The sequence below is a fragment of the Tetrapisispora phaffii genome, chromosome 5 (genome assembly GCF_000236905.1).
Source record: "Tetrapisispora phaffii CBS 4417 chromosome 5, complete genome".
Lineage (NCBI taxonomy): Eukaryota > Fungi > Ascomycota > Saccharomycetes > Saccharomycetales > Saccharomycetaceae > Tetrapisispora > Tetrapisispora phaffii.
The window spans coordinates 118,341-142,447 of NC_016524.1; the positions used below are offsets into that span (position 1 = coordinate 118,341).

The 24,107-nt window shown below is 34.5% G+C and overlaps 9 protein-coding genes across 9 annotated transcripts; 4 read left to right on the plus strand and 5 right to left on the minus strand.

Moving 5' to 3' along the window:
* Window positions 1–16: 16 nt before the first annotated feature.
* ATH1 (alpha,alpha-trehalase ATH1) lies at window positions 17–3,625 on the minus strand (the record flags this gene model as incomplete). The annotated part of the gene is made up of 1 exon (XM_003685546.1): window positions 17–3,625. One exon carries the CDS (start codon window positions 3,623–3,625, stop codon window positions 17–19), a length of 3,609 nt encoding a protein of 1,202 aa, XP_003685594.1.
* A 3,445-nt stretch (window positions 3,626–7,070) lies between these two features.
* On the minus strand, window positions 7,071–9,419 carry YME1 (i-AAA protease YME1; the record flags this gene model as incomplete). Its single annotated transcript, XM_003685547.1, has 1 exon — window positions 7,071–9,419. One exon carries the CDS (start codon window positions 9,417–9,419, stop codon window positions 7,071–7,073), a length of 2,349 nt encoding a protein of 782 aa, XP_003685595.1.
* A 492-nt stretch (window positions 9,420–9,911) lies between these two features.
* MRX3 (Mrx3p) lies at window positions 9,912–10,628 on the plus strand (the record flags this gene model as incomplete). The annotated part of the gene is made up of 1 exon (XM_003685548.1): window positions 9,912–10,628. One exon carries the CDS (start codon window positions 9,912–9,914, stop codon window positions 10,626–10,628), a length of 717 nt encoding a protein of 238 aa, XP_003685596.1.
* Window positions 10,629–11,212: 584 nt separating this feature from the next.
* On the plus strand, window positions 11,213–12,703 carry GLO3 (ADP-ribosylation factor GTPase-activating protein; the record flags this gene model as incomplete). The annotated part of the gene is made up of 1 exon (XM_003685549.1): window positions 11,213–12,703. The coding sequence occupies one exon, from the start codon at window positions 11,213–11,215 to the stop codon at window positions 12,701–12,703; it is 1,491 nt and encodes a 496-aa protein (XP_003685597.1).
* Window positions 12,704–14,315: 1,612 nt separating this feature from the next.
* RPL32 (60S ribosomal protein eL32) lies at window positions 14,316–14,711 on the plus strand (the record flags this gene model as incomplete). Its single annotated transcript, XM_003685550.1, has 1 exon — window positions 14,316–14,711. One exon carries the CDS (start codon window positions 14,316–14,318, stop codon window positions 14,709–14,711), a length of 396 nt encoding a protein of 131 aa, XP_003685598.1.
* Window positions 14,712–15,374: 663 nt separating this feature from the next.
* Window positions 15,375–16,064, minus strand: TPHA0E00700 (uncharacterized protein; the record flags this gene model as incomplete). The annotated part of the gene is made up of 1 exon (XM_003685551.1): window positions 15,375–16,064. One exon carries the CDS (start codon window positions 16,062–16,064, stop codon window positions 15,375–15,377), a length of 690 nt encoding a protein of 229 aa, XP_003685599.1.
* Window positions 16,065–16,909: 845 nt separating this feature from the next.
* RPL23A (60S ribosomal protein uL14) lies at window positions 16,910–17,807 on the minus strand (the record flags this gene model as incomplete). The annotated part of the gene is made up of 2 exons (XM_003685552.1): window positions 16,910–17,281; window positions 17,766–17,807. 2 exons carry the CDS (start codon window positions 17,805–17,807, stop codon window positions 16,910–16,912), a joined length of 414 nt encoding a protein of 137 aa, XP_003685600.1.
* A 711-nt stretch (window positions 17,808–18,518) lies between these two features.
* Window positions 18,519–19,589, minus strand: TPHA0E00720 (N-terminal C2 domain-containing protein; the record flags this gene model as incomplete). The annotated part of the gene is made up of 1 exon (XM_003685553.1): window positions 18,519–19,589. One exon carries the CDS (start codon window positions 19,587–19,589, stop codon window positions 18,519–18,521), a length of 1,071 nt encoding a protein of 356 aa, XP_003685601.1.
* A 1,260-nt stretch (window positions 19,590–20,849) lies between these two features.
* On the plus strand, window positions 20,850–23,786 carry TPHA0E00730 (uncharacterized protein; the record flags this gene model as incomplete). The annotated part of the gene is made up of 1 exon (XM_003685554.1): window positions 20,850–23,786. One exon carries the CDS (start codon window positions 20,850–20,852, stop codon window positions 23,784–23,786), a length of 2,937 nt encoding a protein of 978 aa, XP_003685602.1.
* Between the last annotated feature and the right edge of the window lie 321 nt (window positions 23,787–24,107).

Here is a 24,107-nt window from a genome sequence, read left to right on the forward strand (position 1 = left end):
ATATAACAAAAACACTTCAACTATAAAGTATAATTTCTTTAATTGTACTGCCTTTAGGGTCTAAATCCTTATCATATGTGTCTTGAATGCTAACAATTATAAATCTAGTTTTCGGCCACTGCGATTGTTCAAATACTTCGCTTTTCTTGTAATATTCAACTTTACTGTAGTCAACTGAAAATTTGGTTTTATTGCTGGGTAAAATTTCAATTAAGGCTTGTTCATAATACTCGGGGTAGTAAGGTTCCGACGGTAATACTGATAAATTGTCAACAATTGTGATAAAATTCTCCCTTATCCCAGGCGTGTTAGGAAATTGTTGAATCAATTCATCAATATCTTTACTTTTCCAATTTAATAATTGTGTAAAACCAGCGTCACAAACACCATCGGAGCTAAAAATTTGACAAACTTCAGGTTCCGTAATATTATCAACTTCTTGAATCAGTTGTAATATTGTGCGTTCTCGGTTTGGAAATTCAAAATGTTCCGCAAAGTAAGTAATATTTTGGAATAACTGCTCTGTTGCCTGACTATGAGGTAATACTGAGATAGATACGTTCTTTGCAGGTCTTTGGCCCCACAGAAACATGCCTCCTGTTATTGTTTGTTCATTTCCGGGTCCAAGATCTATCAATAACCTTGCTGTCTCTGCTTTATTTACTGGTTGCCAGTGAGTATAATTATTACCATCAACCGCAGACATAGCAACATCTCCAGCAACACCTTCCGTTAAATTGGTAATCTGTTTGCTCTCAACTATATTGCCTGGTGCATTAAGTTCTGTCACAAATAAAGGTATCGTAAAATTTTCATTTGGTTTAAGTTCATAAATATTACTCTTACGTTTAGAAAGAATGCGGTTGTCTTCTTTTGTTTTATTTTTTCCCCTATAAGGGTTGATATCCTGATCTCTTATACTACTCCTGTCAGGTATCTGTATCGTTATTGTCTTATTTCCTGATTTATGGATTATAGTACCATTATAATCATCAATAATTATATCTAAAACTTGCCCCATATATTTAAAGTTCCTGATTTTTAGTCCTCCTGGTAATAATTTCAATTTAATCGGGTTAAATTTCAATAAACGTGCTATTTTATTTGTATCAGAATCCACTTTATATGAATACCTAATTCCCGTCAAACCAAATAGTATGCTTTGTAAAAAGCCTCCGTTTGCCGTTAAGAATGGATAAGCTGGATGAAGGCCACCATTTTCTAAAAAGTTATCGTCAGATTGCTCACTGAATTGTGCAAAGGGACCTCTTAAATAGGGTAAAATGGATTTATATAAATAGCTTTGGGAAGATGAACCGTGATTTAGTAGACCTGCTGCTGCTGCCACAAATACCGGGTATGTCATTGCTGGTCCTGTATGTGCTTGATGCTCAGAATAGTAATATAAGTCTCTTATAGCATTGTTTAAAATTGATTCGTCAGTGATATAACCCAATGGGTAAACCAGTAAGGGCACGTCTGCCTGTTTTATTTCTGCTGTACTATTCATGCCAGAATATTCTAATGTGATATTAGATGACGTTTTAGGGATCACTATCTTTTCATTTATAGCTTTCCATATTGGATCAACTTTTTCTTCTAAATGATTTCCAATATCCACTGCCCATTTCATCAAAATCTTAATACCTGCATTAGTAAATGCACCATTATTAACATGATTAGCAAATTCGTCGGGATCAGTCAGATTAAATGTTTCATAGACATCTAGTTGTTTATCGTACTGTACATATTCGGTGAAGGCTATGGCTGCATCCCGAACGATGGGCCATACTGTATACTTTAAATAGGTGTCATCAATACCATCTGCTCCATTCATATAAATAGAAAATGTTGCCAATGCGATATCCACATTAATATGATATTCATAGTCAATACATGGCCCCGTCGATGTACAATTCGAAAATCCACCTGACGTCCAAGGATACCAGGCACCATTATAGCCGTATTGTTTAGCATTTAATTGTGCCTGCTTATGGGTGGCATTCCTATAATTATTGATGTTTTTAGCAACATCAGGGAAAAAAGGTAGGATGGCAGGCTGCATCCACACATCAGCATCCCAAAATACCAATCCACCGTATGAATCAGATGATAGTCCCGATACTGGTAGCGGCAAACCTCTGTCTTCGGAGATATTATGTAATCTTGCATTTGACATAAGATGAAAAAGCGAGGATCTAGCGGCTAGTTCTAGAACAGAGTCGGATGGAATTTCAATAAAAGCATTGTCATATAGATCTACCCAAGCTTGTGTGTTTGAGTCAGCTAGATTTTGGAAGTTACCTCTTGAATTCAATGCTAAATGTTTGGCCTCATTCAAATTGTCTTGATATGTGTTGTTTTTACAACCGTCATAATTACTTGAAATAATGGAGGAATATTTATAAATCTTTAATTTTGGGAATTCAGTTGAAAGAGTAATATCTTTTGCAACCTGTGATATGGAAGAATTCATTCCATCAATGACGTAATCATCCAGTGTTATATTTCTATGGACTGAACCCGTTATGTCCAGTTGTTCTATTTCTGTCGTTGAAAATATGACGCAATTTGTGTATGGCACATTTTCTGGTTCCACAACCATAAAGATGCCTTGCATTTTGGAGCTATCATAACTTGGACCCATATCTCTTAAGAATGTTCTATGGGAAGTATTGAAATCTAGTATATCAAAGACACTGATGTTATAAGTTGCGAAATCTGTTGGTAAGTATTCACGATTTAATGTAATATCAATCTCTAGTAGACCCAATGGGTACAATTTCCTGTGAGTAAACATGGTTGAATTGATGTGCAACGTATTATTTAGCCAATTTAAATCTGTAGTGACCATTCCATTTTGCATTGATAAATTTTGATGATAGTTTGTGATATCATTAACAGATATGTCTTGTGGGTTAAAATTAAAAGACCTATCATTTTCGTCAATTACTGTTAATTTAATATTTGTCCATTCTGGAATTGAAGAAATAACATTAGAGTAACCAATGTCATCAATTTCTGGGAAATTTGTAGAGTTAAGTTTCTTTTGTAGTGAGTAAAAATCTGAAACGAATGAGCCTGCATATCTTCTATTTCTTAATGGCCAACCATTATTAAACAATTCCGGATTGTCAGTAACATCAGGATTCCAAATACTATACTCATCCAAAGCGTAACCAAATCCGATATTTGGGATTCGTGAACCAATATAACCATTTGCTACGTAAGGTTGTCTTGTATAGGTATTTTTAGTGATTACATCTGTTCCCAAAACCATATTTTCATCATCATAATACGAATCTTCATAATTTATTAGAAGATCGTATAATTTCTTAGAAGTCTTTCTTGCAGTTGCAACTTGACTTATCTCTTCACCTACTGAAAGTATACTTAAATTTGATTGTGCGATAGGTGAAGCATAAATTAACTTATTATTCCTTGTGCTGAAATGACGTAAAAACTTATTGTTAAAAAAGGAGTTGATATGAATCGATTGAACAGTGATGAAACAGTTGAAGATTAAAAAAATGATGAGTAGCATAATAATAAAAATTCTTTGGAACCAAATAAGTAGGACCAGATCCTTCTCTTTCCTTTGAGAATAAACATTATCAAAAAACATATGAACTGAGTATTAGTAAATAAATAAAAAGAAGAAAAAAGAAAACCTAAAGTTAAATGCAAACGAATATCTACTCTCTTTTATATCCTTATGTTTCGTATTATTTATTTATTGTTTTAAAAATAATCTCAACAAGAGAGAGAGAGAAAGAGAGAGAGAGATGCACACAATCGAGAGTAACGAAAGAAAAATATTAGTATTATTATTGTTAGTATTATTAAACAACCTTTCTTGTGTATAATACCTTTGCTTTACTCTTTAACTTTATTTAATCGATAAAACAAGGATATAGCAGAACATGTAAAAATAATATGAACAATGGCAAAAAAAAGACACACAAACCTAATTCAGATACTTATAATATGTATGTGCATAGTAAATATTATTTTAGCTTTTGTTTTGCTATTTGTTAGTAATTAATTACCTTTTGTATGTAAATATAATAAAACAAAAATTAGCCGCCAACGCACAGTTATCTGTTTAAGTTGGTATTAAAAAAAAACATTGCTAAAGATGTTGTAGTATTTATAGGTGACAAATATTGTAAATATTCGAAGATGAATAGCAAAGGTACCCCTATATCTATAAATGCAACAAGAAGGAGTCACGCACTAGCCACAAAAACAAATTTAAAAAAAACGTCATCCATTACCTGCCCACAGACACGCCCCTTATTTGCTGCTTTCATAACTATTGAAAATGAAGAAATTAACCACCACGTGACTAATGAACCTACGCAATTACCGACCACGTGATACACAGATTCCCACTAATATCTGCGGAAATTAACAAATTTCAGTTTCAAGCATTTTTCATTTTGTCACACTAAGAATTGCTTAATTTAATTTGGCTTACTATTTTGTTTGTTTGGTGAAAACTCACAATCGACTGTTTACCCGGATTATTGTTTTTTCTCTCACACACTATATTGTTGTTTTCAGTTCTATCCAAACAATAATGTTATGTCTGCAAACTGTATTTGTCAATTGTTCAATTGTTCAATTTTGGTGCTAATTGGCTATTCGACGATGTAATTAACACTGTTAACTAGCATTAACTCTAAATTTGACTGTACGAGTCATTGTTGATTTTAACTATATGATACATGTAAATACATGTGTTTTTCTACTAAGATCTATATGGTCAATTTTGCATCCTAACTTACTCCCCTCTCCACCCCCATATCAAATATATTATTGGCTTTAAGGACTTTTTCACTATTCTTTAGACAGCTAGTATTCCAAATCTAACTCACTACATATATATATAATTGTAACTAACTTATATAGCATTCAATTGTTTGCTTGTATGTAGACAAATCTTTTTGTTAGAAGTTTTATCAATTAATACAAGATAAGACATGGTGCTCTTATACAAATTAAGTGTATTGTCGAAGAATTAATTTTTTTGCAACTCATAATAAAATATAAAAATCATAATATCTATATACATTAAAGAATGCTTTCTCGTATTGCTTTATCCCGTTCTCTTACTTGAAGTGTTAATGCACGCGCAGCTAAGCTATTAGCTGTCTCAACAAGAACTTGCTACTATAAAAGGTCAGTCAACTGAAGTTTCTTCCATCTTAGAGGAAAGAATTAGAGGTGTCTCTGAAGAAGCTAACTTGCACGAAACAGGTAGAGCTCTGGCTGTTGCGATGGTATTGCTCGTGTTGTTGGTTTAAACACTATTCAAGTCGAAGAATTGGTTGAATTCTCATCTAGTGTGAAAATATGGCTTTAAATTTAGAACCTGGTCAAGTTGGTATCGTTTTGTTCGCTTCCGACAGATTAATCAAAGAAGGTGGAAACTGTTAAGAGAACAGATAGGATTATTAATGTTCTAGTGGGGCCAGCTCTATTGGGTAGAGTGGTCAATGCTTTAAGGTAGTGGGGGTTATGGGTCCAATTAAGGCTGCTGGTTACTTGAGAGCTCAAGTTAAGGCTCCAGGTATCTTATCAAGCAGATCTGTTCACGAATCTGTCCGAACTGTTTTGAAAGCTGTCGATTATTTAGTCGCAATTGGCAGAGGTCAAAGAGAATTAATTATTGGTGACAGAAAACTGTAAAGCTGTCGTTGCTTTAGAAACACTTTTAAACCAAAAGAGATAGAGTGACGGCTAAGGATGAATCAAAGAAATTGTACTGTGTTTACGTAGCAATTGGTCAGATGAGGTCCACTGTTGTTCAATTAGTTCAAACTTGGGATCAACACGATGCTTCTGAATATTCTTTCATTGTCGCAGTTACTGCTTCCAAAGCCGCTCCATTTCAATATTTTGCTCCCTTCACTGCTGCTTCCACCGGTGAATAGTTCACAGATAATGGTAAGAACTCTTTAATTGTCTATGATATTTATCCAAGCAAGCTGTCGTATACCGTTAATTACCCTTATTATTAAGATGCCCTCCGGGTAGAGAAGCTTATCCAGGTGATGTTTTCTACTTACATTTCAGATTATTAGAAAGAGCCGCTAAGATATCTGAAAACGAACGTGGTGGTTTAATGACCGCTTTACCATTTATTGAAACCCACAGTAGTTGTGTATCTGTTTATATTCCAACCAACATCCTTTCCATTACTGATGATCAAATTTTCTTGGAAGCTGAATTATTCTATAAAGATGTCAGACGAGCTATTAATGTCGGTTTATCCGTTTCTCGTGTCGGTTCTGCTGCTCAACTTAGAGCTTTGAAGCAAGTTGCCCGTTCATTGAAATTATTCTTAGCCCAAGACAGAGACGTCGCTGCTTTCCCTCAATTCGGTTCCTATTTAGATGCATCTACTAAGCAAACTTTAGTTAGAGGTGAAACATTAACCTAATTGTTGAAGCAAAGTCAGTACGCTCGGATTATCTACTGAAAAATAATTTCCATTAATTTATGCCGGTGTCAACGGTTACTTAGACAACATATGTTTATCCGGAGTTGCTGAATTTGAATCTTCTTTCCTAGCTTACTTAAAGGCTAATCATGAAACTATATCATCTACCATTAGGGACCAAGGTGAATTAAACAAGGATTTGCAAGCTAGTTTAAAATCTGAAACTGAATTTTCGTTGCCACATTCTAATTGTAATAAAAAGGTTATTATTATTAATTAACTATCAGCCTTGCAAGTTTAAATATTCTTTTCTCCAAGTGTATTAGGTTTTTACTAATATTCTACCAATTTCCTATATATAATCTTTAAATAAAATAATTCACTTAGGTTATATGTTTTACTCAATAAATTTATTATGAAAATACACATAATTTCAAGTCTGTTTAAGATATATTAAAATGTTACCAGCTACCCTTATTAAATTTGGAAAATAATTATACATATCATAAAAATATTTATCATTTTTAATAAAATAGAACCTATTTACAAAAGGAATTTCAATATTTTTATTATAATCAAGATGATTTTGCATACGAATTCCACTTAAAAAGACAAGACTATATTATGCTTTAATCAATGCCGTTAGTGGTTTCTTGTCAGTTTCTCCACGTTCTTTTCTTACATCACTATCGGGACCTTCGATAATGGTATTAGTTGCTGTTCTTAGTTTATTGATTGGTTCACCGTTGCAGACTTTTTCGATCTCTTTTGCATCTAACGTTTCATATTCGATTAGACCCTTGGCCAGTCTCTCTAATTCAACTTTTTTACTATTTAGTAACTTCCTTGTTCTATCCTCAGACAACTTTAACATTTCGACAACCTCATTATCGGCAATGTCACGAATTTTGCCTGACCAAGTTTCCCATTTATCTGCTAGGTTAACAGGGCCTACATCTTCTGACATACCATATTGGGTGACCATGGCTCTCGCCGTTTGTGTAGCGCTTTGTAAATCAGAACCGCAACCACTGGTTGTATTTTCTTTACCATAAATTAGTTCTTCGGCAATTTTACCACCCATGCAAACATCTAAACGTGATAAACATTCTTTCTTAGTGATATCAACCTTATCCATTTCAGGTAGTTGGAATGTAATACCTAAGGCTCTACCTCTTGGAAGAATGGTAGCTTTGTATAAAGGTGTGGCAGAAGGAGTGTACATAGCCATGATGGCATGACCAGCTTCATGATATGCGGTAGCTCTTCTTGATGCTTCAGTTAAAACCATAGTTTTTCTTTCTGCACCTAATAAGATTTTATCTTTAGCCCATTCTAAATGTGACATATCGACAGAAATAGCATTCTGTTGACAAGCATATACAGCGGCTTGGTTGACTAGATTAGCAAGTTCAGCACCTGAAAGACCGGGAGTACCACGAGCAATGACAGTTGCGTCAACATTAGGAGCAAGAGTGATTTTTTTCAAATGATGTGCAAGAATATCTGCACGGCCACGGACATCTGGTAAATCGACGTTGACAACTTTATCAAATCTGCCTGGTCTTGTCAAGGCTTTATCTAAGGATTCTGGGAAATTAGTAGCACCGATAATGATGATTCCTGAAGTTTGTGAAAACCCATCCAATTCTACCAACAGTTGGTTTAATGTTTGCTTTGCATATGCTTGATCTTTTGGATTACGTTTACCTCCAATTGCATCTAATTCATCAATAAATATGATGGCAGGGGCTTTGGCTCTAGCTTGTGAAAACAAATCACGGATTCTCTTAGCACCTACCCCTACGTAAACCTCATCAAATTCAGAACCTGACATAAAGAAAAAATCGACGCCGGCTTCACCAGCAGTAGCCCTCGCTAGTAAAGTTTTACCCGTACCTGGAGGACCCGTTAATAAAACACCACTTGGTAGTTTACCACCTAGGGACTCGTATTTAGCAGGGTCCTTAAGGAAATCCACAATTTCTTCCAATTCGGCACGAGCTTCATCGCAACCTCTTACATCATCGAAAGTGACGTTTGTCTTTGCAACATCGACAGACTTATCAGCAACATCGTTATTCTTCAACAGGGAAGTATTTTCTGTGATGTATCTGAAACCCTCTGAAACACCGTATGTTAAAATACCGAATACCAGTAACCATCTTACCCATCTGGAAATAACAGTGAACGTGGACTCTGTGACTACGACATGGATAGGAGCCTTATTTGAACCAAACATTGGGTTGTACATGGTAGGGAAGTTAGTGTGGTAGTTATTGTTAGTGGAGTTATTTCCCAACGACGCGGAAGACGCTAGAGATGGATTGACAGCACCTGCTGAACTGGCAGTCAAAAGTGACTGTCTGACCGCATCCGCCTCGGCATGCCTACCTATCCTTTGTAAAGCCTCCATATATAGCTCCATACATTCATGGTTTGACGCTATCCCTGGAGTTTCGAATCTAGACACGACGTATTGCGGGTAGTTTGACTGCAACAACAGTTTGTAGAAAACTGCCTGTGAATCAGGATTAGTGACGGCGTTGTTTGCCTCTTGTTCCTGTTTAGCCAATAGAGCATGGGATACCGGGCCTTGTGAATTCTTAGCTTCAGATTTTTTTGTTGAAGATTTAATTCCTTCCACAGTGGATGAAATAGCAGCGGCGGCTGCAGAAGCAAAAGTTTTAACACTATTTTTTTTCACCGGATCATTTGCGACTTTCTCGTTACTGGCAGAAGTATCCTTGTTACCAGTAGATTGATTTGTGATAGGTTTTTTAGAGGATCCACCCTGGGTGGCGGCACCTTCGTTAGCAGTAGTTTTTGAATCGTTGCCGCTTGGTGGTTTGTCAGTAGAGTAGTATTTCAAAGATTTCCTGCTCGCCAGACTAATTATTTGTGTTGATCGCAGCATATTCCTGGACGCAAGCAGCCTGCTCATGGAAGCAATAGTGGTAGCTCTTAACATTGCGGAGATGAGACGTAGTGACCTAAGATTGTGTGTGTGTGTGTGTATATGTATATACGTCGATATAACTATTCTACTCAAATCCACGATATTTGAGATACCTAGGCGAGTTATAAGATATGATCATGTAGAAGTGATTATTGTTAAATAGTATGTGTGTAGATTATTAGCGGTATAATTAAATGGCACACTCACTATTAAGAAAACCGAAAATAGGATTATAGAAATATGTGTAATCCTTAAAAAAGATCGAGAGATCACAGACAACGACGGCCGGCCAGCCGGCCGTCGTTGGTGTTGCGGGAGATAAGATGCGGTGGAGGGCGGGTAAGCCCACTGAACCAAGCACCAAGAGATCTGGACGGAAGTGCTCACAGCGACATATATATATATATATATATATCACTGTTACACTGGTCATTGTGGGTTCGTATATAAGATGTGTGGTTCACCACTGGAATACGTGTGTCGTAGCGGTGCTGAGATACGGTTATGTTTAAAATTATCAATAGAGGTGTTCTGTTGCCGGCTCTAGGGTTCGGTTTGGGTGTTGCTACTTCGATGGATGTTTGGCCAAGGACTCAACTCCCACTGCATGATGAGACGTTGCTTCCCCATTTGCGGAGTGTTAAAGAGGGACAGAACAATGATGTGTTGGAGAAGATCTCGAGGCTGCACGAATATCAGGAGTTAACTGGAGCAAGCTCGCATTTTACAAAACAGTTTGTGCAAAGTCAGAAAATACCAAGTGCGCACCATTCGAATCATGTTGGACAAGGCTTATTGTTTGGCAGAAGGAAACTTGAAATTGATCCGTTAGTGTTCCATAATGAAGCAGAAAGAGAAATAGTCGGGTTCTACCATATAGGGGCCGATCTATCCGGAGACAATGATAAGGTTCACTATGGGATCTTATCATTGATCTTAGACGAATCTCTATGCTATTGTGGATTCTCGTGTTTACCAAGTAAGAGAGGTGTCACTGCAAGACTGTCCGTACATTTCAATACTGAACTACCCGCAAACTCAACCATAATGTTGAAAGCAAAAGTATCGGAAGTGAAAGGAAGAAAATGTATAATCAATGGAACGTTGAGCCTAGTGGACACAGATACAGCAGTGGTAAGCGGCGTACCATTCGCTAATGCTGAATGTATCCTGGTAGAACCTAAATGGTTCAAGTATCTAAATTGGGTAGACATGTTCTGAAACGAATCATTCAACTTTCAGCAATCTGTCCCTTTCCCTTTCCCCAAACGGTGTATCATGTATACAACAATGGAACCCAATATACTCTGCTTGGTTTCCCGTCATGGCAAGATAGGCTAGTGCATGTATAGAAATACTTCTCGTGAGATCCTTTGCCCTCTAATCGATTATTCGAATTGTTGCCAAGGTAACCTCATTTCTTTTTCCATCGTTGAAGTGATCCGATCGATTGTTGGTTCGAACTTGTCTCATGACAAATTCCGGGTAAACGTCCTTTTTCGCTCGATATTGTTTATTCTCAAATTTAGAATTCAAATTTGATATACGTGTAACAGCATCAAGAGATAATAGGAACACAGTAATATTAATACACTACTAACAATGTATATACAAACAATGTATATAATATATAAATGAATAAATTATTTGTAATATAAATTATTAGTTTTAGTTAATTAAGCATTATTCTCTAGATTCTGTCACTGTTGGATTAGATCCCTGCAGTTCTGCTACGTGTTTTGGTGTTTGTTATTTCAAATCTATAGAATTTAAAGGATCCTCCAAATAATAGTCATATTTCCAGGATGAGTAGTGATAACGGTGAAGTTTTCGCTTCAAAGGAATTGACCACTCAAGTCTTCCAGAAATTATCTACTAAATTAGAGAATAGGGTGTGTTTTGATTGTGGTAATAAGAATCCAACTTGGACTTCTGTTCCATTTGGTGTCATGTTATGTATTCAATGTTCAGCTGTTCATAGAAACTTAGGGGTCCATATTACTTTTGTTAAATCCTCTACTTTAGATAAATGGACAATTAATAATTTAAGAAGATTTAAACACGGTGGTAATTTAAAAGCCCGCGAATACTTTTTAAAGAATAATGGTAAGCAATATTTAAACACTTCTAACGTGGATGCTAGAGTAAAATATACGAGTTCTATTGCCAAAAAATATAAGGAGCATTTAGAGAAAGCGGTCAAGAAGGATATGGAATTGTATCCATCTGAATTGGTCTTAACAGATGGACAAGAAGCTGATTTTGATAATCTATCAAGTGCTAACGCTTCTGCTGATTCATTAAATAAGAATAGTACTGATGATTTTTTTGCAACTTTTCAAAAGCCAACAGATCCTGAATCATCCTCTACAAAAATTCTGACTCCAACTAGCACTGGCGCAGTAGGTTCTAGTGCATCCCCAACTCCAAGATCGTCTATGTTAGCAGGCAATGCAAACAGAAGAAGAATCACTACTGCCTCAGCTGGTGGTTCTCGTGCTGGCTCTGGTGCTGCTAAGCATTCAATCTTGTCATCCAATAGAAAGCCAACTAGAATTACTACTAGTAAAATTGACAAATCGAAGGCCGATGATTTATTTGATCAATTCGAAAAAGATGCTGAAGCTGAAAAGGAAGAAACGCAAGCTAATAGTTTTGCTAATAGACGTGCAGCATCGAGCACTTCTTCATTAAATAATGCTACTTATAAGCCTGTTGTTATCAAGCCTGAGAACTCGTTTGGGGAAGAAAAAGATGATTTCTACGACTTTTTGAATGGTGATTCGAGCGATTCTTACTCTACCCCAGCTCCAGGTGTTGCTGAAATCCAACCAAAATTAGCCAAGTTAGGATTTGGTATGACAATGAACGATGCTAATGAATTAGCTGAACAACAGAAAGAAACTCTTAGAGCGGCATCTGGTCCAAAATACACTGGTGCAGTTGCTACAAAATACGGTGGCCAAAAAGCCATTTCATCTGATCAAATGTTTGGACGTGGGTCTTATGATGACACTGCTGCACAAGAAGCTAAACAAAAATTAAGAAGTTTTGATAATGCTACCTCCATTTCATCATCATCTTATTTCGGCGAAGAGCAAGAAGGTGAAGAGGATGAATTTGGTGCTAACCCTTCTTACAACAATGGTCACAGCTACAATAACAATTCCAACACTAATAACGGTTTTGTTGATTTTAATTTAAGCACAGATGACGATTTACAAATGTTAAAGGATGCTGTTGGGCAAGGAGCTCAAAAATTAGGTAACTATTTGAGAGATTATCTAAGAAATTAAATGACATTTACAAAACAGTTTGTGTATAGGGTTTGTTGATCTTGTTCTAACAACGTTTGCATTAGATACACATACAAGTTACTTGAAGAATAAGGAAATACTCTAAAATATTAAATTAAAAAGATAATTCTTCAATATATGTTCGCAGAGGCGTGACTGTACTATATCACAATAAGTATATAAATAAAAATTCATATAAGCAAATAGTTTACATAACTATTAATAACACGAATTAAACGTAAGTTAATAAATAAAAAACCTAAACCACTTCAATCCATGAATATTTAGACGTTGTTATGATATAAAAATGAGAATAATAACTTCATATATGCTTCCTTATCTAATCAATGTGAGCCAATTTTGAATGACTGAAACTAAAAACCCTAACATCCGTACATTCCAGAAATAAAGTTAACAGTTTTTATTTTTCATTTTTCCTTACTTTTTTTTTATTTTTTTAATTGTTTGAAATTTTCTTGAACAGCGCAGCCCTGTAGAAGATAAAAGGAAAAACCGAACAAAAGATGAGATTTCTTTGACGGATAACATATGTGGTGGTACAGGATAGCGCTCTTTATGCTCTAATTTTATAGGCAGACATTTCATCATTACTGAATGAGTTCCTTCCAAATTAACATGGTTCTGCCCACGGACTGGAACATCTTTGTCTACGTGTCAGTATTCACGAGCCTACAGTTAGTGTATCACCTGAATTTATTCTGCTTAATGGCCATTTCATAGCACATTGTTCATCGCAATTGTTTAACCCAAATCTTTCAATTTAGTGGGCAACAGCATTGAAACGTTTTCTTTTCACTTGCTGAAAGTATTTTATTACTATTGTACTCTTCTATTCTGTTGAATAATCTTAGCGCACAGCTTTTAGTATGGAAACAGCATTAGTACCAGTCGTTCTTCTCATCTTGCAATTCCATTTATGAAATATTATCGATATTATAAAACAATTACTATATATATAGCTATATTAAATTATTCACTATAGTTGAACTACATTGGTTAGCAACACAGAATCACCAACGAAAATAAAGGTATGTGAATAGTACATTATATGCAAACAGTTGAATTGGAGTTTTAATAATAGATATAAGAATTTTGCTGAATACATGAAAAATATCATATATGATTTTGAAGTGGAGATCAATGGAACATTATGGTAGCTTAGAGCTACATCGATAATATTGAATTAAATGATGATGATCTTTGATCAAGATGTGAATTACAAATGGATGCTTTATGACGTTACAAATAAAGAACCCTAGTTCGTTTGATTATGAATATTTGATGATTAAGAATTGTTATTAATGAGATATATAAACTTATTACTGTAACGATTTGAATCATATTAAAGCTGTCATAAAACATTTTTTATACGATTTGAAGAACTTTTATTTTCCATTCCGTTTAGATATTTTGAAAATTTTTAGCTTTTGAGATATACTTATATTCAACTTATTAAACACAAATTTCAATTTAAGTATAAGAGAGAATCATTTTACTAACATTAATTTATATTATATTAATCTGTATCAATTCGTCAATTTTGTATTTTTTAAAATTGAAAAGATTAGTATAACCAAACATTTTTTTACAGATGGCTTCTTCTCTACCACACCCAAAGATTGTTAAGAAACATACTAAGAAGTTCAAGCGTCACCACTCTGACAGATATCACAGAGTCGGTGAAAGCTGGAGAAAGCAAAAGGTATTGACTCTGTTGTTAGAAGAAGATTCAGAGGGTAACATCTCTGAACCAAAGATCGGTTACGGTTCTAACAACAAGACCAAATTCTTAACCCCATCTGGTCACAAGACTTTATTAATTGCTAACGTTAAAGATTTAGAATTATTAACCATGCACACCAAGTCCTACGCTGCTGAAATTGCTCACAACGTTTCTTCCAAGAATAGAGTCACCATCTTATCTAGAGCTAAGGCTTTAGGTGTTAAGATCACCAACCCAAAGGGTAGATTAGCTTTGGAAGCTTAGATTAAAAATAATTAATCGTTTTACGGTCTGTATAATTTTCTATCTTTCATAAATAAAATACTAATAAAATTATATTTTATATTAAACGTGATACTATGTAACAAAGACTCTTATAGATGGCAGCCAATAATGAATCCTGTAAGGTTAATTATTGTTGTCGACTTTGACGTCAAACAAAATGATACTTGTGATATGTTTAAGTTTATAATGTAAATCAATGACATTTATAGTATATTGTTATGAAAATAATAGTATATAGACAGTATATAAGAGTTGTACACTGGCTATAGAATTACTTAAATGTTGAGGTCTCTATTGTGATTATAAAATAGAAAGAAATGAATAAAGCGCAAACAATATGGATAATCTAATTCAAATATATCATCGCAACATGTATAATGTGGTTGGATTGAATTATGATAATATCAAAAGTGCATGTGTATTATTGATTTCATTCTATTGTAAACCGAATTGATATTTTTTTTTTCATTTTTTATGTTTTATTTGTTGATATTGTCTTATTATTTAATTACGATTAAATGAATATTTCGCCTGATTTAATATGAAGATAGGTTTTGTACTACAATCATTATTTATTGCAATTTTGGTAAGAACATTATATTACATTTATTTCAGAGAATGGAAACACATTCCTTATAATTCTTAATAATAAAACCACCCCAATAGCAAAGCGATCAAAGCAATTATGATTAATGTGTTGGTATTTAATAAATCTTCACTTTCAGAAAAAGCAGTTGCTTTCTTTTCAGAAGTTTCAACCTTAACCATTGGAGATTCTTCAGCTTTAGCCTCTCTTATTATTTCTTTTTCAATTGGTTTAGTTTGCACTGGTTCTTTCTTTTCTGCCACTATTTCCTTTGGTTCGCTCACTATTTGTTCTTGATTTACTTCGTCTTCTTGTACTTGTTGTTGTTGTTCTTGTTCTTGCTGTTGGGTTGGTTGTTCTGAAGAAATTACATATTTAACTTTCATCTTCTTGGAGACAGCTTGTTGCTTGAATTCAGCTTCTAACGATGGCCAAACATCAGCGACAGGTTTACCATCTAAATCGTATGGAGCTGGTAGTGTTATAACTAAGAATTTATCACGGCATTTGAAGTCAGCTGCAGGTTCTTCTGATAAACCTAATAAAATAATTTGAACTTGAACGGTTTCGCCTGGAGCCACGACGGCAGCATTTGGTCTAACACAATAAAACTTTGGAGCAGTAGTCTTCACTTTGAAAGCAATTGTTTCATTAGAATTGTTCGTGATGGAAGCGTATTCTGTGGATTGCACAGTGAATGGTGATTTGAATTCCAAAACATCAGGCTGGATAGTTACCGCAGACATTATTAATTGCTTTATATGTGTTGTTAAAATTTCTCTGTAAGTCTTGTGCGATTGTCAAAAAATAGATCACCACAACTATAATTAACAGAGCTAACAACAATTACTAAAAAAATTGACTGAATATATATATGTGTGTGTAGGAGTATGAGTGTACAAACTATTATAAGAAACTTAATAACAGATCATCCTTCTAGCAATAATATACCGTATATTATATTGTATTCTATTGTATTATCATGTTATTGTATTATTATGTATTGTAATTTCACGGTCTTCGTTCCTAACCATTTCGTAAACCAATATTCAGTTTTTGTATGAGCGAGCTGTTCACCATAGTTAAGGAAATACTCGTACGACGTGATGCACATACATTTCTTCTCGGCGCTTGTTCTTGTTATGGACTTTCCTAATCCGGTAGGTGGTATACGAGGTTTCACAGAAACACCCGCAGCGGCCGGGGGCAAAGAACAGAATTGGCCGCTGTTGAGCCCGGGTAACGAGTTGGTAGATATTTATTCTGATCATGTGATCTGTTCAAATATATATATATTTTTGGCGTCGTCAGCGATGACAATTTGTTAAGGTATTTGCTGACCAACCTATCGTAATACTATCAGTGGACATATGTTTATAGTCAATGGTCAAACAAACTGTTATAGCATCTGTGATGAGCATGCAATGTTATTCGCAACTCTGCTTTCTTTCAAGGAGACTCAACACAATTGTGTTATTATTAAATTTTTACTTCTTTTAATGGCTATGTATATATATGTAAAAAAATATATATGATATTTAACTTATAAGTGAACTAAATATCTACAATATTTGATTTTAGCATATGCTGTTTAAACAACGACACCAGAGTTGGAGGCAACTCTTGGCCATAAATCAGCACATTCCTTACCGACTGGACCGGTGATGGCAGAACCTTTCATTTCACCCTTTGGGTTAGCAATGACACCGGCATTGTCTTCGAAGTATAAGTAGACACCATCCTTTCTTCTCCAAGCCTTGGATTGTCTGACGACAATAGCTGGCATGACCTTCTTTCTTAATTCTGGCTTACCTTTCTTAACAGTAGCCATAACCATATCACCTAAAGAGGCAGCTGGTAATCTGTTTAATCTAGAACCAGAACCTTTGACGGCCATGATGTATAAGTTTCTAGCACCACTGTTATCAGCACAGTTCATGATGGCACCAGTTGGTAAACCTAACTGTTTTAAAAAGTCTACGTTTTATTTTACTCCATAAAGGACGAAAAAATAAATAAATGACAATTTGTTAGTAAAAAAGATTCCACAGAATAAAAAAGTCTAGGTTAGGCATGGTTAGAGGCCAAGATAGAAAGAAAATAAAGTTGTATGTCGATGGCCACGATCATCTTATTCTGAAACATAGTAACATTGGTAGTGAACCTCCTGGACTAGCAGAAAGAACAGTGTCACCTTGACTGCTGTTTAGTATTTTCATTGTAAATATCATCGTATCCAAGAACCTAATCTTTCATTGCATGACTGATTACACAATATCTTCCTTGCTGGTTGTTGCTGTTGTTGACTTTATTGACGTTCAAATACTATTCAAAAAACAATAAACATAATGGACACCATTATAACTGATTTAAGTTCTTCTCATTTTAAATTAACACCTTGCCTAACATAAATCCTTCTTGTAATATGATTGAAAATTTTAACATACAGAAATTCTGAATTTAGTACCTTGAGCACCGTTACCAGACATTTTTGCAGTAGTTACTTTGGAATTGTTACCGTTCTATAGTATGAAAGCATAATAGAAAACCCAATATTAAAAATTCTAAATATCTGTATATATATATATATATTAAACTACGACTCTTAAAATATAATAGCACATCATAGAATATTATACAATGTAGAGATAGTTTGCATATTCAAGAAATTGAAAATTTAGTGAAGACAGTAATATCAATTTTTCACTATTAAACTGTTTGAATATTTCATCAATCTTAACACCTAGTACATAGCTACTTACAGGTTTAACTATTACATCTTGAGTATTTGATATGGACTGCGTATATGAGATTCTAAGTGGCTCATCGCTTGAACTATGTGGAGATGCGTCTGTGTGTCTGTGAGTATGTGTGTTTGTTTGCGTGTGCGGTTTCATAAAAATTGGTCAGATAAACGGAAAATGTCTTTTTTTCGAAACTAAAAGTTTGTGTTGCGTAAAATTGGTGGTGTATGGGTGTGATGTAATAATGTTGGTTGTGTATGGGTGTTGCAGTCACTTCTAATTTAAGGAATGTTAATTACTTACTCTTAGAAGCCCACTTTAACATACAGCCAGATACATTAAAGTAGTTGCAAAGATATGGTTTCATATAATATGTATATATCCGGTAATAGTTACGTTTTATTGTGAATATATAAGATGTGTCTATGTAAGTTTGTGGATTTGGTTTTGGGAAAATTATTGAAATTCTTCTCTGTCGCCATACGTTTTTAAGTCTATTAATTTCACTCCTTTTTCATTTCTTGCCCATCCATCTCCTCCATTGATGATATCTTCTATGCATTCTTGTACATTGAACTCACCGGGTCGTCTGTCCCAGGACAGGTTGAGAGATTTCATGTATGCGTCTTCAACAAGATAGCTAGGTCTGACACTGGATACACTAGTATGGACTTTGGATCCGGCGGTTGAAGCAGCGTACAGGTTGTCCGATTCACTGGACCCATTCACTTTGGTTGAACCTCCTAAGGAAGAGTAGATTGTGCTATCTTCTTGTTGGAAAATATCGCCAATGCCACTCTGTGCAATCGACTTGGCTCCCGGTTTATTCGATGGTTTCTTTATTGTAAAATCAGTATATTTACCTCTGATTAGTTTTAATTTCATAGATAACTGTAAAATTGTATTCACTTTAGAGTTCTGCAGAAGATATCTGTTCGAAGAAAATTGTTCATCTGGCCTGATGTAGTCTGTGATATCTATTTTAACTGTGCCGAGAAGTTCGTATTTGGATTTATTGATTTGGCTAATATTAGGTCCATTCGTTACACCTGCATGGGCTGCTGTGACTGTTTTCTTTAACTCGGTAGCGGTGGGTTCCAATACCTTCTCCAGTTTGTTTTTCTTTTCATTAGGAGCTGATGTTGTTTGCTTTAAAGTGTGGTCTGTCTTATTCGTATTTTTATCTAAATACACTTCTAAAATAAGTAGTTTCCCTATTAATACACCGTTGTTGTCAACGTATAACTTGATGTGTAAAGGTACCTCTAAATCATAACCCCACACAACACGGTGATTGTTTATCTGTTGGATTGGTGTCAGCCCTGTATTCTGGTTTATCCCATATAGTTGCAAATGGTTTCCCTTGTGATCCGACGATAGAGCATGGATGGATGTACCAGTTCCATCTTTCAACGCCCACTTAATGAAACAACTCCCTGACTCTGATGAAACGTTAATGAGATCCTTGAACAGTATACTCAACAAAAATCTAGGTCTATTCTGTTTACTACTTCCTCTTAACTTCATATTAAAAAAAGTTTAGTCTTTTCCGATTAACTATGTGTATGTATGTTTATTTAACGTGAATAGTCAAATGGCGTATAAGTGAACTATAATTTCGTTTATTATCAGTATGGTAGACTTTATTGGATAAATAATCACTAACTGTCCCTTGCAGTATTGATATAACTTTTATATCTTTTTATGCATTAGAAACTATCGAATATTGCAGTTTTTGCAAGTGCCGCCCTTTGAGTGCGCCGTAATATTTACCGTGCATGGTAAGACATAGTCACTATAATTATTTTTAATATACTACGTAAGTCACTTGATAAAGGTGCTTGTTTTAATGTTAATAATTTAAATACAATTAAGAATTTGAGAATTCGTATATAATATAAAAATACTAGAAAGATCGACTATTGGCAACTTCTTTTGCTAACAATATTATCACGATATGCTGTGAGCGGCAAGGATTTAAACACTGAGATCAAGAGCGCTTATTATGCTGTGTTTAAAATTACTAAGAAATAATACTAATAAGATATGTCAGGGATCCTAAGTGTGAAGGTATTTAATTAGCTATCCATTAAGAACCGCTACGTTCATGAATATATGTAACTTTTTACAGAAACTTCTCTCAAGTCTAATTCTCAAACGATAACCCGGCAGACAACTTCGTTGGTGTAGGTCACTTTAATAACGGCTTAATGACGGCAACTCAAACGTTGATAAAGGCTTGTCTCACAGCTCCACAGTGAATTGCAAATGATATGTTGATGTTCTTTTCCTTTTCTCCCTCTCCCTTAACCTGGCCTGTTAAATATCGATTATCTCGAAAGAACAATATGCACTTTAAGAACCGGAAATACTGCAGTTGACGGCTCTCCGCCTAAATTATTTTATTTAGGTAAACTAATTTAGTGGTGAAATTACCATATTAGTCAAAAAGAACAATTATCTGCTAAATTATCCATATATGAAATTTTCCGGCAATGAAATAATCAAGCGTCAATTTTAAAATTTCAAAGGTAGACAGGTAATGGATAAGTGTTATAATGATAATGAAATCAACTGTATCTATATTAGTAGACATCATAATATTTTGAGGGAGATCAATCATATTTTGAAAGTTATTAGAGAAAGGTGATCGAGATATAATCTAATTTTTCAATTTAGCTTTGAGCACTGTTTTGTTACTATTAATTATATATTGAATATATATTAATTATCTAGGAGAACGATAGTATCTGTGTGGTTATAAACGCAGACTGAAATTTAGGTATAATGAATTCTAACAGTATACCAAATTTAGCTCACTATTACGATGTTGATAGCAACCTAGAATCACCAACATCAATTGTGAATGGTTCTTCAAAAACGTTCCCGTTATACATTGCAATTAATCAGTATGAAAAAAGAATGGAAGATGAATTGAATATGCAATTGGGTGATAAAATACAGGTCATTACGGATGATAGTGAATATAATGATGGCTGGTACTATGGTAAAAATTTACGAACACAAGAGGAAGGTCTATATCCGGTAGTCTTTACTCAAACATTTGTTCCAGATAGGGTTCAGTTAACACAGGAAAAGTCTGCAAGACGTATTTCCACGATTATGACTAATCTACCTGTAAATTCAACTTCCGAACTACCAACTCCACAAAAGGCTGAAACTGCAACGTTAATAAATGGCTCAAATAAAATGAAAGATAGATCATTATCTTTAAAAAAAACGATGAGTGATATTGATAAGGCATTAGAGGAATTGCAATCTGGAAATTCTGGACCTGCTCCAAATGTGACGAGAAAAATATCTGATATCTCAACTAATATGGAGGAATTAACTATTGAAAAGTCTTGGACTCCCGATTTACAAGATAGGAATATTGGAGATTATAGTCACGATTTAGATAACAATCAATCTAGGTCGGCTTCTAATAACACAATAATAGTGAATAAGCTAAGTGATGTTAATAATAAAGTTAATACTTCAGGAAATGTTGATAGAATACCAGAAAGACCTGAGTTAAATCCTAAAAATGTTTTGAATTGGACCCCAGAAGATGTTACCGATCATTTTACATTATCTGGATTTGATCCTGAGGTTTCATCGAAATTTAAAATACAAAAAATATCAGGTAAAATTCTCTTGGAACTAGAATTATCTCACTTAAAAGAAATAGACATTGATTCGTTTGGAACCAGATTTGAAGTTTTTAAAGAAATAGAGGCATTGAAAAAAATAGTTCAAAATACACCAAACTCAAATGAATTCCATAATGACAGCAGCATAAATGTAAACAACAGGTCTAGTACCTTAATGCCAGCTGCTCATTTAAATGAACAAGAAACTGTATCAAATCAAAAGAATATAGCAAATATGATTAATAACGAAAATTTGTCTCCGCTACGTGATTCTAAATATTTAGCTCCTCATTCTCAAACCTTAAATGAAAATACAAATCCAACAAATCTTTCTTTGAAGACAGATCATCAAAATAGAAAATCCACGAAATCTAATACACCTTCATTGATATTAACTCCAGATACAAATAAAGTCGAGACCAATAATGTCATTATGGATGAAAATATGTTTACTTCTCCTAGAAAAGCGCCAAAGCCACCTACCTATCCAAGTCCCGTACAGCCATTATCTGCATCTGCTTCTAAAAGAATGAGTTTAAGTCCAATGTTAAACTCACCTTCTACCCATTATAGAAGTACGTCAATAGAAAAATCTTCCTCAGTGGTCGCCACACCAAAACCATCTTCAAAATCTAATAAATTTAAATTCCCACAATCTTCTGGCACAATTCCAAACAGCAATAATCAATTGACTAATAATACTTCTTCTGCATCCAGAAAATCGAATATATATTCAAATCATAGAAAAAGCATTTCTGGAGGTTCTTTTGTTGATTTATATCATCGTGTGTCGTCAATTTCATCACCATATAATGAATCCAGAAAAGGATCAGACAATGCCTCTACAAAAAACAATGAACACCAACGCCAACCAAGTAATATTAGTAATAGTCATTCGAAAAATGCATCACAATCAAATATTGACGTTAGATCTCACAGACGCAATTCTTCTCTTCTATCATTCTTTTCTGGTAAAAATGAAGATAGGCCAAGTTCCCCTCTGAAGTCATCTAACCCAAAGACGAGTGGAAAGTCGACTCACAGCAGAACTAGTTCATACGTAAAAAGTCCTTTTACATCTGAAAATGCAGATGAAAATATACGTGCTACTCCAAAAGATTTATTTGCAAGTCCAAGTATAGCAGTAAGTAGTGATATTACTATGCAATCACCAATTCAAGATAGTAAAAGAAGAGTTAATAGCACTTTTGACAATAGATCACCCACTTTTGATGATAGTGCAAGGACTTTGATTGAGGAAGACGAAAAAAAGAGATCAATTAGCGAAATGGCAAAAGGTAAAGCCATGCATAAAATGGCAGGTAAACCTAATTCCAAGAGAAATACCACTGCCTTTGTAGAGGGTATAAGAACAATCAAAGCTAATGATGCGATTAAAGATGCAGATTGTTCTGGTTGGATGAAGAAAAAGGGTAGTGGTACAATGGGAGTATGGAAAACAAGATTTTTTACATTGCATGGTACTAGACTTTCTTACTTTTCTAGCACTACAGATACTCGTGAAAAGGGTTTGATCGATATAACGGGCCATAGAGTTGTTCCAGCAAAAGATGATGATAAGATTGTATCATTATACGCCGCTAGTACTGGTAAGGGGAGATATTGTTTTAAGTTACTTCCTCCTCAACCTGGTGCAAAAAAAGGTTTAACCTTTACTCAACCTCGTGTTCATTACTTTGCTGTTGATACTAAGGATGAAATGAGATCATGGATGTCTGCTCTAATAAAATCGACCATTGATATCAATACGGAAACATCCGTCGTCAGTTCATACTCTTCATCTACTATTTCTTTAGCTAAAGCAAAAGAAATGTTATCTCAAGCCCGTCAAGAAAATATACAAAGGCAACAAGGAACTTTATTAAATGAAGAAGATGAAGACCAAATGTTATGGGAACAAGAATTATCAGGAAAACCAAAGAATAAAGAGAAGATTCGTCGTAATAGATACACTATGGATTTTTCAGTTTCAAGATCAAAAATGGAACAAATACATTTGATTCACCTTCATCATCTTTCAATGTTATCAGTGACAAACCAACAACCTTAAATAAAAGATACAGTGCATTTGGGTCACTGCCAGGACAATCAGAACCAAATACAAGCGATATTGTCATTTCTGAAGACCATGACGATATAAGTGTAGCAGCAAGTAGTCATTATTCTGATTAGTGAATATTCTGAATTGATATTATATTTTTATATTCAAGAAATATAATAGCCACAAAGAATAGATATATATAAGTTTGTATAGAAAATGTAAAAATATTATGCATTATATTAATATTATACTAAACTCAATAGATAATTTAAATAACTGGTTCTGATGTTATAAAGAAGATATGCTGTCTGAGTATATTTATGATCATGA